A 14,437-nucleotide genomic window follows, 5' to 3' on the forward strand; every position below is an offset into this window, starting at 1 on the left:
GCATGATATGCCCCCGACTACTCAAGTTGTTCATTCATTGACGCATTGTAAAACTATTTATTTTTCGCTAGTTTCTTTCATCTTAGCGTGAGACAAGACAAACAGAAGTGACAGAATACATGAAAATTATATAGTTTTAAGTTTTATAGTTAAATAGTTTTAAGCTATATAGTTTTAAGTTTTAAGTTAAGTTTTAAATTATATAGTTTTCGTTTTAAGTTTTGATGTTGCTCCTTACTTTCAGTTGAAAAACTGGCTTTTTTATATTTAATTTCTGATCATTTTTTTAAATAATGCTGGGAAATCCGGCACCCCCTTTATAGCAATGTCCCTTCCCCCATGAAAACTTCATCCATGGAAAGATCCTCCCACGTAATCCCCTCCCCCACTACCAGAAAAAAATCCCTCCTGAAAATGTCTGTATACTTCCCAATAACCAATACTATATGTAAATATTGGGTAAAGTTCATAACTTTCATCCCTTCCCCCGGGGACTGTGGGGGATTTAGTCAACCTAAAAGACATAGTTATTTTATTTTCGACCATGCTGAATAAAATTGCTGTCTCAAAATTGTTATTGTGTGACTTTGGGAAAAAAAGAGCGTGGGAGGGGGCCCAGTTGCCCTCTATTTTTTTACTTCCCAAAAATCCATTTTTTGGTTCTCTTAAAAAGGGCCCTGGAACTTTTAATTTCCGTTCGAATGAGCCCTCCCACGATATTCTAGGACCACTGGGTTGATACGATCACCCCTGGAAAAAAAAAAACAACAACAAAAAAACAAATAAACACACATCCGTGTTCTTTCTTCTAGCAAAAAATACAAAATTCTACATTTTTGCAGATAGGAGCTTGAAACCTCTACAGTAGGGTTTTCTGATACGCTGAATCTGAAGTGAGATTTTCATTAAGGTTCTATATCTTTTAGGGGATGTTTCCGCCTTTTTTCAAAAATTAGGCAAATTTTCTCAAGCACATAACTTTTGATGAGTAGGGCTAGGAAATAAGTCAGATTTTCGCAGGCGCGGAATTTGAGACGGCTAAAACAAAACTTGATATCACCTATACGTATGTGATATTGATACGGAAATCCGAATATTCTGAGGTAAATCCTCGTTTCAACATTCCGTTTTTTAGAACCTTGATTGCTATTTAACTAGAGCACTCCTTACACGCACTTTGTTGCCATAAACTGTTTGATATATGATAAAGAAATTTTTGTTTTTTAGAGTTCCGGTTTCCATTATTGGAGGTCTTTCTTTATTCCTTTTATATGCGGTTCAAAGAAATAGCATAATCAATGGAACAATTTCTAAGTTTTCAGGGACACTCCTGCTGTTCTAACGCTTGTTAATTGTTGTCACATCCATCATATAAATCACACAAGACAAAAATAATGGAAAAGAAAAGAAATAAATGACGCATGGTGTTTGACAAGCTCCACTTGTTACATTCCCCTCAGAAAAGCACAATTTCTAATGATTATCGAAAAAGAAATGTCACGTTTATAAATGGATTCTCTCCCTTTTGACAAATTTTTGAAATAATTCATATAACTTCACAGGAAGTATGTCTCTTTCAAACAGTTTGTGGTAACGAACTGTAAGTAAGGAGTGACCCGGTTCAATAGCAACCAAAACTCTAAAAAAAGGAGTTTTGATAGCAATAGATACATCACAAGAATCAAACTTTTATGTTGATTTTAAATATATAAGTTTCATCAAGTTTAGTCATACCCATAAAAAGTTACGCGCCTGAGAAAATTCGCCTTATTTTCGAAAAAAGGGGTTAAATACCCCTTAAAAGTCATAAAACCTTTATGAAAATCACAACATCAGATTCAGCGTATCACAGAATCCTACTGTAGAGGTTTCAAGCTCCTATCTACAAAAATGTGGAAATTTTTAATTTTTTGCCAGAAGAAAGATCACAGATGCTTGTTTATTTGTTTTTTTGTTGTTGTTTTTCCCAGGGGTGATCGTATCAACCCAGTGGTCCTAGAATATCGCGGGAGGGCTCATTCGAACGAAAATTAAAAGTTCTACTCTCAAGCTTGTTTTTTCCCAAAGTCACCCGATCAAAATTTCGAGATAGCCATTTTGTTAAAGATGGTCAAAAATATAAAACTATGTCTTTGAGGATGACTTAATCCCTCGCAGTCTCGGAGGAAGGGCTGCAAGTTATGAACTTTGCCTAATGTTTACATATAGTAGGCTATATGGTTATTGGGAAGCATACAGACGTTTTCGGGGGATTTTTCTGGTAGTTGGGGGTGGGGGGTGGGGGTGGATCGGGGGTTACGTGGGAGAATTTTTCCATGGAGGAAGTTTTCATAGGAGAAAGGACATTGCTATTAAGGGGGTGCCGGATTTCCCATCATTATTTAAAAAAACGATCAGAAATTAAATTTAAAAAACAAGTTTTCAACTGAAAAACTTTTCAACTGAAAAACTTTTCAACTGAAAAACTTTTCAACTGAAAACTTTTCACCATCAAAACTTAAAACGAACAGAAACTATTACGTATATGATTAGGTTCGCCCCCTAGTCAATACCTCGCTCTTTACGCTAAAGTTTTTTTAATACTTTCATAAGAGCTATTTATTCTAATTAACGACCTTTCTGATTAAGGGGTCATTCTTAAAGAATTGGTAAGGAATTCGAACTTTAGCGTATAGAGCGAGTTATTGACTAGGGGGGTGAACCCCCCTAATATGCTTAATAAAAATATACGAATATAGAAGTTCGTTTGTAAGTTAATTGGTAAGTTACGCATATTTATTGCTAATAAAAATGTTCGTAAATAAAATTAAACAACTTTTGAGAAAGCCATTTAGCCCAAAAAAAGTAAAATTAATATGCAAATTTCGTTTTAATTAGTTATGTACGGGGAAGCAAAAGCAAAGCCTGCATTAATTTAAAAACGATCATAAATTAAATAAAAAACAAGTTTTTAACTGAAAGTAAGGAGTGACATTAGAATTTAAAACGAACAGAAATTATATTAAAAAAAAGCGTCCCCTCCTCAACGCCTCGCTCTTTACGCTAAAGTTTGACTCTTTCTCACAACTCTATTTTTTAAAGCAATAAAAAACTTTAGCGTAAAGAGCGAGGCGTTGAGGAGGGGACAGTCCCTTTCTTGAAAAAAAATAAATAAAAAATTGCTCTTTAGGCTAAAGTTTATTATTGTTTTAAAAAACACAGTTGTGAGAAAGAGTAAAACTTTAGCGTAAAGAGCGAGGCGTTGAGGAGGCGACAGCTTTTTTTCATATACGGAATAAATATACGGAAAAAGTACGAAAACATATGGAAAAAGTTTAGTCTTACCCATCAAAAGTTACACGCCTGATCAAATTTGCCTCATTTTCAAAAAATGGGGGAAACACCCCTAAAAGTCATGAAACCTTAATGAAAATCACGCCATCAGATTCAGCGTATCAGAGAACCCTACTGTAGAGGTTTTAAGCTCATATCTGCAAGTCGAATTTTGTATTTTCTGCCATAAGAAAGATCAGGGTTGCGTGTTTTTTTTTCCAGGGTTGGTCGTATCGACCCAGTGGTCCTAGAATATCGCGGGAGGGCTCATTCGAACGGAAATTAAAAGTTCTAGTGTCCTTTTTAAGTGACAAAAAAAGAGCGCAACTAGGCCCCCTCCCACGCTCACTTTTTCCCCAAAGCCACCTGATCAAAATTTTGAGATAACCATTTTGTTTAGCATGATTGAAAAATATAATATCTATGTCTATGAGGATGACTTATCCCCCACATTCCCCAGGGGAAGGGCTGCAAGTTATGAACTTTGCCCAATGTTTACATATAGTATCGGTTATTGGGAAGTATACAGAAGTTTTCAGGGGGGATATTTTCTGGTAGGGGGAGGGGTCCGGGGTTACGTGGTAGGATCTTTCATGGGGAGGGAAATTGCTATGAAGGGGTGCTATGAGCCAAAGTTGCTATGAACCAAAATTGCTATGAACCTATATTGTTATGAGCCAAATTGCTATGAGCCAAAAGGTGCTATGGTATGGTATGAGCCAAAAGTTGCAAAAGGTGCCAAAGGTGCTATGAGCCAAAATTGCGCTGAGCCAAAATTTAGCCAGAAATGCTATGAGCCAAAATCAAAACCTGCATTAATTTCAGGTGCTATGAGCCGAAATTATTATGAACCAAAATTGCTATGAGCCAAAACGCTATGAGCCAAAATAGCTATGAGCCAAAATCAAAACACGTATTAATTTAAAAACGTTCAGAAATTAAATAAAAAAAACAATTTTTTAACTAAAGTAAAGAGCGACATTAAAACTTAAAACGAATAGAAATTATTCCGTATATGAAAGGGGCTGTCCCCTCTTCAACGCTTCGCTCTTTACGCTAAAGTTTGACTCTTTCTCACAACTCTATTTTTTAAAACGATAAAAAAAAACTGTAGCGCAAAGAGCAGGGCGTTGAGGAGGGGGCAGCCCAATCATATACGGAATAATTTCTGTTCTTTTTAAGTTTTAATGTCGCTCCTTACTTTCAGTTAAAACAAACTTGTTTTTTTTATTTAATTGGAGAAAGGAATGGATCTTTGAGGCATTCAATTATGTATGCAACGGAGCAGTATAGATTTGCCTGTCCTGTTTTGACACCTCAAATGTCTAATTTTCTATAAAATTGGAAATGTTAAAAAAAATTGTAGAAGCCCCCCCCCCCAAAAAAAAAATCACAAAATGATAAGAAGGAATTAAGAAGTTTGAATAGATACAAAACTAAACTACCTATTAATGATACGGCCCTGGAAAAGATTGAGAATGCTTATAGAGGAGGGGCGAATCTAGAGCAAAATCTTGGGCTGAAGGTCAATGTGACAAGGGGGGAGGGGCACCTCTTACCCTCCTGGATTCACTGGTGCATAGTGGACTATTGCACAAAATAGGGGAAGGGATTTCCAAGTTGAACCTTCAAATTACCTTACGTTTGTCAAAATTATAGTCCTATATAAACATTCTGACTCTTTGTCTCGTGTGTATGATCCTAGGTCTAGGACTGCCAATTTAGAATCTAGTTTGGGTAACATAAACTATTAAGTATATGAGGTGGGTCACCCCCTTCTTAATACCTCGCTCTTCACGCTAAAGTTTTTCAGTACTTTGAAAAGATTGCCCTAATTAAACTACCCTTTTATTTCAGAAGTCGATCTTAAAGGATTGGGAAAAAAAGTAAAACGTTAGCGTAAAGAGCGAGGTATTAAATAGGGGACAACCTCCTCATATACGTAATAATTTCTGTTCGTTTTAAGTTTTAATGTTGCTCCTTACTTTCAGTTGAAAAAGCTTGTTTTTTTATTATTTACTCTCTGATCATTTTTAAATAATGCCGGGAATCCAGCGCCCCCTTCACCAGAAAGATCCAATAGATAATTCAATCCCAGTGGCAATTTACCCCGTACAATCATTATTAACATCTCCACATGTAAAATTTAGTCACCAAAGAGAAACCGGAGACCACCTCCAATGATACGACCCAATTTGGTCCAACTGCAATCTCATCTTCCACTTCCCTTAGGTATTTAGGCCTTCTATTTGGAACGTCAAGTAGATCCATAAGTAGATCCACCAACTAGATCATTCAATCCCAGTAATTTTTATTATCGAAACTTTTATTTCACTTTGAGAACTAACAATTGTTACACTATCCCACTTCTTTTTTCCTATTTTTGCGTATTGTTATCTATATTCTAATTTTCAGTTCATTTCTAGTTGGTGTTAGCAGAGAACTTGATTCCATATTTGCAGTAGATTAAAACAATGATTGATAACATAAAAGAATGAACAAATTGTAAAGTGATTGCCAAAGATTAATATTATTGATAAGTAAATATTTAATAAAAGGATTTTTTTTTGTATTTAACTATATAAAAAAACTCAGAAGTTTTCTTCAGTAAGCTGAGATTCCAAACGAAAAACAATTGACACTCCAAAAATTTAAATTAGCCTTAAGCCAATGAAATTGTTTCCGTACATAAGCTTTTACCAATGTTCTTAGAGTAGCTATCTGAATGCCCCGAAAAACGGCCCGAAAAATGGGTTGCGCAGGACCCTTGTTTTTCTGTTTTATTTAGGAAGGTAGTAAAAAAAAGTATTATAAGAGACTGCAAAGCTGATTTCTGGTTCGTTTGTATTTAACAGGTAAACCGCAAGTTTTTCTGAAAAGAAAATCCAAAGGAATAATAATTTGTGATCAGTCAAAAAAAAACTTACATTTTCAAAAAGAAACTTTTAGTGGTACTTATGTATTATATAATACACACTTGAGAAGTGAAGTTTGGTGAATACTAATAAAATAAAACAGAATGTGATGATAAAACAATACTTTAGTAACAAAATTATGAAAACTACCACAAAGAATTATGGAAAGGGGGTCGCCCAGACCCCCTTTCATTATATTAAATACGTAACCTAACCTAATGAAAATACCAATTAAATATTTATTTTAAATATAACTATAATGTAGTTTCCATACGAGCCGAAGGTAGTTGTCTGTTATAGACAGCGTGAAAATCGGGTATTGTCTAATAAAAGTTCTCTAATGTGAATTACATATTAGACAAGAACCCTTTCAGTTAACAAAATTTTATTATTACACCTCTCTGTCTCAAAATTTGGACTATGTAATTCCTGCTCTTTTTTTCCAACTAAAGGACCAAAAAACGGGTGTGTATTTCTTCATATTCAGTTTTCAAAATAATGGCTACTTTTTATTTAATTGACTGCTTTATAACATTTTGGAGCAATGGAGCAAAGAATTTCTATTGAGAATGTCTTTTAGACATTAAATTAAGTTTCATCTAAATTAAAGAGGCAATTTGATAAACTGTCAAAGTAGACAAAAACAAACAAAAACAAGACATAAACAAACAAAAAAGACATAAATTAATTTTTATATTTACAATCTATGATTCCGTCTCTTAGCAAGTTCCTATCAGAAGGAGCAAACTTTTCTTTCTGAGAGCAATAAACTGGATACTAATTTCATTCTTCAGAGACAAATTAACATTTGTGAAACAACTTTATTGTTAATAAACTTGTAGCAGAAGTAAGGCAAGTGTTCAGGAGGCGGAAAGGCACTAACCACCCTTCGAAGAAAAAAATGTGTTAAGCCTGATTATTCTTGTTCTAGATATTTGAAATTAAATTTTAAAGCAAAAAAATTCAATATTTTAACAAAACATTTTTTTAAATAAAGTCTATAAAATAAATCATTGCAGTTTATTTTTCAAATAAAAACAGTGAAAATAATAATTTTTAAAATATAAAGCAATATTTCGTTTAAAGCTTAGTAAAGCAGTTTTGTTTTAAAAGAACTGATTGCAAATTTGTTACGATTATATTTTGTTTAACACCCAACTGTCTCTATATAGTTTGCCTGAATTTTTTTTTATTATACGACCCTCAAATACACCATAAGAGAATACGAGGTAAAATAACACAGACACAGCCATAGTATTAGATGGATCATATTGTGTTGCGGGGCAACACTATATTTTTTTTCATATATGTCTAGCTATGAACACTCTGTAAATTGAAAAAGCTTTTTTTAGCACTTGCAAAAGAGCTATTTCTTCTAATTAAACAACTTTTGTGATTCAGGGGTCATGCTTAAAGAATTGGAATAAAATCCGAAATTTAGTGGACAGAGCTAGGTATTGACGAATGGGCAAACCCACTCATATACGTAATAATTTCTGTTCGTTTTAAGTTGTAATGTTGCTTCCTACTTTCAGTTGAAAAAATTTGTTTGTTTATTTAATATACTTGAAGAAGTTCCTTTCACCCATTGTGAATTTAATTTGTTCGGGCTGTTCTCGTGGTCTTATAACGTTTGATACTTCAAATGGTTCCAAAGAATCATCACTTGTATTCTCATCGCTATCATTTCCAATTTTGACACGTTTTGATTCTTGCTGTCGTTTTTCTTTTAACCCCATTTTTCTTTCTTCTTTATTTTGGATTTTCATTACTTCAGATAATTTGTCAATGCCCTTTGCTTTAGCTACCTTTATTGGTCTAGTCTACATGATAGTCCATATCGTAGATTTGTTGATTGTTCAGGTGTTGTGACAAAAACTTTTCCTTCCATCAAATTATCATTTACAACACTTGTAAGTTTCCGTTTCAGCCCAGAATATCCCAGGATGCCAATTTTCCCGAAAAAATATGGAGCCGTTTCCGAGAAAAAATAAATGAATGTATACATACATACACAATTATTGCTCGCTAATATATATATATATATATATTATATATATAAATATATATATATATATATATATATATATATATATATATATATATATATATATATATATATATATATATATATATATATATATATATATATATATATATATATATATATATATATATATATATATATATATATATATATATATATATATATATATATATATATATATATATATGTGTGTGTGTGTGTGTGTGTGTGTGTGTGTGTGTGTGTGTGTGTGTGTGTGTGTGTGTGTGTGTGTGAAAAAGTCGGGTAGCACAGTAGCCATGCTACTTGGCAGTTTTCATGGCCCAGTGAAATCTGTCGGCAGATTTTTTCAGAAAATGCCAGTGCTTCCACTATCCCCGAATTTATTGGCAGTGTTTGAAATTTGCTAGCCCCTTTGAAACTTTTTGCATACCTATATATATATATATATATATATATATATATATATATATATATATATATATATATATATATATATATATATATATATATATATATATATATATATTTATATACTGTGAGGAGGCGAGTTGAATCATTATTGACATTCAGTGCATGGAAGTGTTTATTTAATATATTTCAATTTATATACTGTGAGGAGGCGAGTTGAATCATTATTGACATTCAGTGCATGGAAGTGTTTATTTAATATATTTCAATTTATATACTGTGAGGAGGCGAGTTGAATCATTATTGACATTCAGTACATGGAAGTGTTTATTTAATATGTGAGTTTTGTTTCTTATTTATTTATATTTTTCTTTTGTTTTTTTCTTTATCTTTATGTGTTTAGTATTTTTTAATTTCATTTATTTAAAGTTTTTTTAAAAAGAATTTATTTTTTGTTTCATTTTATATTTTTTTTTCCGTTTATAAATGCTAATAGACTTGGGGCCGAAATATTCGGAGTTTTTATGTTTATTTATTTTTTTTGTATTTAAATGCCTTATAGAAAATTAAAACCCGTTTTTATTGTTTAAAATTTTTTATATATATATATATATATATATATATATATATATATATATATATATATATATATATATATATATATATATATATATATATATATATATATATATATATATATATATATATATATATATATATATATATATATATATATATATATATATATATATATATATATATATATATATATATATATATATATATATATATATATATATATATATATATATATATATATATATATATATATATATATATATATATATATATATATATATATATATATATATATATATATATATATATATATATATATATATATATATATATATATATATATATATATATATATATATATATATATATAAATTACAATAAACAGTATTAAAAAATTGACTGAATACATCCAAAGCTAACAAAATTAGCAATTGAAAGGGAGGAATGCCTGCAAATAGTAAGTTTTTCATCTGAATAAAATATTTTATAAAATAAGACGAATTTATACTTACATCCCCCTGAAAAGTTCATTGGATGAGAAATGGCGTCACATCTATCTATACTTAGTGCAATTAGAACGTATGTTGATGAATATGTTACTAGCACTTGGGAAAAACGAATGATTTTGCAAGCAACGTTTCCAGCGTACCATACAACTGTCATTTTCCATGCGATATCTGTGGCCACACTTATTAAACCAACACTGAGGTCTGGAAAATAATTAATAATAAAGGTGAAAATTATTTCATGAAATTATTTTTGTTATTTATATAATTATTATTTTAATTAATTAATTAATTTTACTTATTTAATATAATTAGCTAATTTAAGTTGTTAATAATTTTGAATGAAAATTATATATACTAGCTTCACAGAGTGATTGTCATCGAGCTGACGATTAAAATTATACTGTAGAAAAGGAAAATGAGAATATTATAAGTAGAGTTAGATTATTTTAATATTTGATGAAGAATACAAAATCGGACAGCAATGGCTCCTTTACTAACACCAATTTGAGCAAGGATTCAATAGCATGATTGCCAAATATTAAAAAAGAAGCAGCCAAAAGGCCACCTCAATACTCATGTAGTAATAGATGACGGACCATGTTGTGATTTGCACCTAAAACCATAGGACTCGGACGTAGCCAATGGTTTTCTTTATGGGTCTGGGTTGACTGGGACTCAAGACCTGGTAACTCAGACTATAGGTCAAGTAGATTGAGACCGTCTCAGAATTACCAAATCAAAAAACATTCTTTACAATAAACAAGTTCTGAGCAAACTTGGTTTAAAGTCAACACAGTGCACGAAAAATGATAGTAAACACTGTGTTTCGAACAGAAATAAATAAAAAAAAAGAGTTTTAATGGAGATTTTAGGGATTACAATGGTTTCAGAAGCCGATACAGTCAATCCCACAGCAGAAGCGGTATATTTAAGCCAAAACCCTTTTTTAATGTGAGTTTGTTTTGAGCTTAGATGGCAACACAGCTCCGCCCAAAATTGCTTCTAGGGGTTTTTCAGGTTGGAACCCCTCTTCAAAGTCTAAAAAATTAAACATAATACATTTTTTTTGTTTCTTTTTTTTAAGCCAGAAAGCACCTGAATGCCGTCACGTAATTTCGTCAAGATCCTGGGGGGGGGGGCAAGATTGGAGCAAGTTTTTAAAAAACAAGTGAAAATAACAGTAAAAACTAAAAAAATCCATTTGGTACCATAAAGGTGCTATTTAGTACTGTAAAAGTACTGTGAAGGTACTTTAAAATACTATAAAGGTAAATATGTAGGCTACTTAAAAAAACCTGATCTGTTTCTTTTGATGCTTGAATTATGTAGGTTTATCTTAGTTTTGACAAGATTTTGGAAGAATCTTAATTTAAGCTGGGAGGGCAACTACGTTCAGGGAAGGAGGGGGGGGGAGGGCAAACTGAGGTCTGGGAGAGGCAGCTGCCCCCTGCCCCATAGAAAATTATACCCCAGTCTGAATGAAGTTTCCAGAGTTCAATAGCCCTACATATAGCTTTACCATGCCCTCTCCAGATCAAAATCCTGGGGGTGGCTCTGGATTTGCTAGATGCAGCGACATCCTCTATAAAAAGACCTTGAAAGAGGATGCCGTGTTCAATACTAGTGATAATACCCTATTGCCCAGGGAGAACTTTATAATAATTATGTAATTGTTAGTGGAAGGAGGAGGAGTAAGTCTTAGATTTTTACTTAGACTTTAAAAAAATCTTTCTATTGGACACTAACTATCTACATCCTTTCTTAACAACAGCAGCAACAACTGACGTTAATAGAGCTTATTGAATTTGTTTGATCGTTTAATAGTAATCAAAATTAATATTAGCAGTTTGTTGTGAGTTATTTACAGGTATCAAACATTTTGTGGTAACGAACTGTAAGTAAGGAGTGACCCGGCTCAATAGTAACCGAAGCTCTAAAAAACGGAATTTTGATACCAATAGATAAATAAAAAGAATCGGATTTTTATGCTGATTTTAAGTATATAAGTTTCATCAAGTTTTTTTGCTACCCATCAAAAGTTATGAGCCTGAGAAAATTTACCTTATTTTCGAAAAGAGGGGAAAAACCCTAAAAATTATAGAATCTTAATGGAAATCACACCATCAGATTCATCGTATCAGAGAACCCTACTGAAGAGGTTTCAAGCTCCTATCTGTACAAATGTGGAATTTCGCATTTTTTGTCAGAAGAAAGATCACGGATGCTTTTTTTTTTTTTTTTTTTTTTTTTTTTTTTTTTTTTTTTTTTAGGGGTGATCGTATCTACCCAGTGGTCCTACAATTTTGCGAGAGGGCTTGTTGGAACGGAAATAAAAGTTCTAGTGCCCTTTTTAAGTGACCAAAAAAAATGGAGGGCCACTAGGCCCCCTCTCACGCTCATTTTTTCCCAAAGTCACCGAATCAAAATTTTAAGATGGCCATTTTTTCAGCATTGTCGAAATATCTAATAACTATGCCTTTAGGACGATTTAATCCCCCAGAGTCCCCAGGGGAAGGGCTGCAAGTTATGAACTTTGCCCATTGTTTACATATAATATTGGTTATTGGTAAGTATACAGGCGTTTTTAGGGGCGGGATTTTTCTGGTGGGATGGGGGGGGGGGGTTTGGGGGGATTGGGTTACGTGGGAAGATCTTTCCATGGAGGAATTTTTTATGGGGGAAGAAAATTTCCATGAAGGGGGTGCTGGATTTCACAGCATTATTTAAAGCACAATCAGAATTTAAATAAGAAAAACAAGTTTTTTCAATTGAAAGTAAGGAGTAACATTAAAACTTAAATATAAACGTTCGTCCCCTCTTCAATACCTTGCTCTTTACGCTAAAGTATTTTTAGTAATTTCAAAAGATCTATTTATTCTAATTAATCGGCCTTGATGATTCAGGGGTCATTCCTAAAGAATTGGAACAAAATTCAAACTTTAGCGTAAAGGGTGAGGTATTGACGAGGGGGTGAATCCCCTCATATTATATATATGAGGAAGTTCTCCCCCTCGTCAATGCCTCGCTCTTTACGCTATAGCTCGAATTTTTTTTGTAAAGCAGAGTTGTGAGAAAGAGTCAAACTTTAGCGTAAAGAGCGGGGCGTGGAGGAGGGGACAGCCCCTTTCATACACGGAATAATTTCTGTTCGTTTTAGGTTTTAATGTCGCTCCTTACTTTCAGTTAAAAAATTGTTTTTTATTTATAACAAGGAGGGACGCGAGGCAGTAGATTCGGGACCTTGGGCTTCAGACTGCCAAAGACCAGCAATCGCTACTGCTTTCATATTCTTTAACAACACATGGACAATTATAAAATTACGGTTATTTGGTTTGAAATGGGGGTCAATGGTTTGACTCGGTAATCTTAGCCAGAGTCGACTCAGCTCTAAATGGGTACCTGAAGAAATCTGGGGGGAAAACAGGAAGCGTCAGATGATTTGCCCCCAACTATGCATTGCCCTCCCGGCTGAGGGCTTCGAATCAGGAGATCGGTATTCGCGAAACGCAGGCCATTGGTCAGCATTAAAAAAGGTTTTTTTTTAAATGAAATAAACTAACCTGATTTTAAATAGGGTCTTGGACAGAGACGGGTTTCAAAGACGGCAGGTATAAACAACTTTCAGCAGTATATTATAGACAACCTTTGAATTAGTGAGGGAAAGTGACAGTCATTCATCTCGGTGCCCAGTTACGTCAACCGCAGCCCCTATTCTGATAATTTTTATATTTCTTATAACTAGTTAAAAGGCCCCTGCGAATCTGAGACCATCCATTTTATCCCAGTTAGCATAAATCCAGCCACAAACTTAATTCCATCTCTAATTCCAGGTAAGGCATTAACATAATAGTAATGTTTCTTAAGAAATAAGAAACTACTGAGATATTCTATTATTAGCATCAGCTTTATTCATTTTATCTCACTAATGGCAGACATAATTTAAATTTATATTGCCCAGGGACAGATTTTCATGCTTCGGGTAAATTTAGCATGGGAAACCAATATCCATCATTCACTTGAAAGGTGTGTTATGTTTGCTTCGCTTTATCACCTTTCCATTTCTTGAATAATGACATCAATTGTGAATGATTTCGTTTTCCAAGGAATTGGCACCAGAAACAGTGCTTTTGGCGACTACAAGCTTTTCGTAGGTACTAAACACACAAATGGTACATTGATAAATTGTTTTAGCTTAATTTTGGGGCCAACAAGACTACTAAACATATTCTGAATATTAAAACAAGATTTTTTTTTCTTTTTTGTTGCAGTTTTTGCGCTTGACAAAGACAGCGTTCTCTTACTACGGTGGGTAGGAACTAAAGGGACTGAGAAAAAAACGATACAAAACACAATAGATATTTTTTGGGCTTAGATGAATCCTCACCACCCGATTTGTTCCTCTGAAATAGTCAGGAGTCACAAGAACAAATAGCGTGGTGCATTCCTCTTTAGGATAGTAGAGTTCGATGAGAGAGGGAGCCTGTTCGGGAGGAGTTTTTATAGTGTTGAGAGTAGCAAGTATGTCATAACAGTAAAAGGAAATTGCTATTTATGTCAGGCATGTGTATTTAAGGTTGATTCTAATTTTCTGCTGAAGGAATTGAATCATGAATCGTTCAAAGCTAAGGCTTGGAGTTGAAGATGGGGTTTATTTCGGAGCTCAGATGCTTACATTATGGTGTACA

The 14,437-nt window shown here is 33.1% G+C and overlaps 1 protein-coding gene across 3 annotated transcripts in view; it reads right to left on the reverse strand.

The window, feature by feature from the left end:
- The window catches only part of LOC148945476 (cardioacceleratory peptide receptor-like), a 593,562-nt gene that overhangs the window by 487,695 nt on the left and 91,430 nt on the right, over nucleotides 1-14,437 (reverse strand). For all 3 annotated transcript variants that reach the window (XM_089098593.1, XM_089098594.1, XM_089098595.1), the window contains exon 4: nucleotides 9,756-9,953. In XM_089098593.1, coding sequence (XP_088954719.1) covers nucleotides 9,756-9,953 — 198 coding nt within the window. The remainder of the gene's footprint in view (nucleotides 1-9,755; nucleotides 9,954-14,437) is intronic.

The sequence above is a fragment of the Artemia sp. Qi Xiang Cuo genome, chromosome 13 (assembly GCF_049724085.1).
Source record: "Artemia sp. Qi Xiang Cuo chromosome 13, ASM4972408v1, whole genome shotgun sequence".
NCBI lineage: Eukaryota > Metazoa > Arthropoda > Branchiopoda > Anostraca > Artemiidae > Artemia > Artemia sp. Qi Xiang Cuo.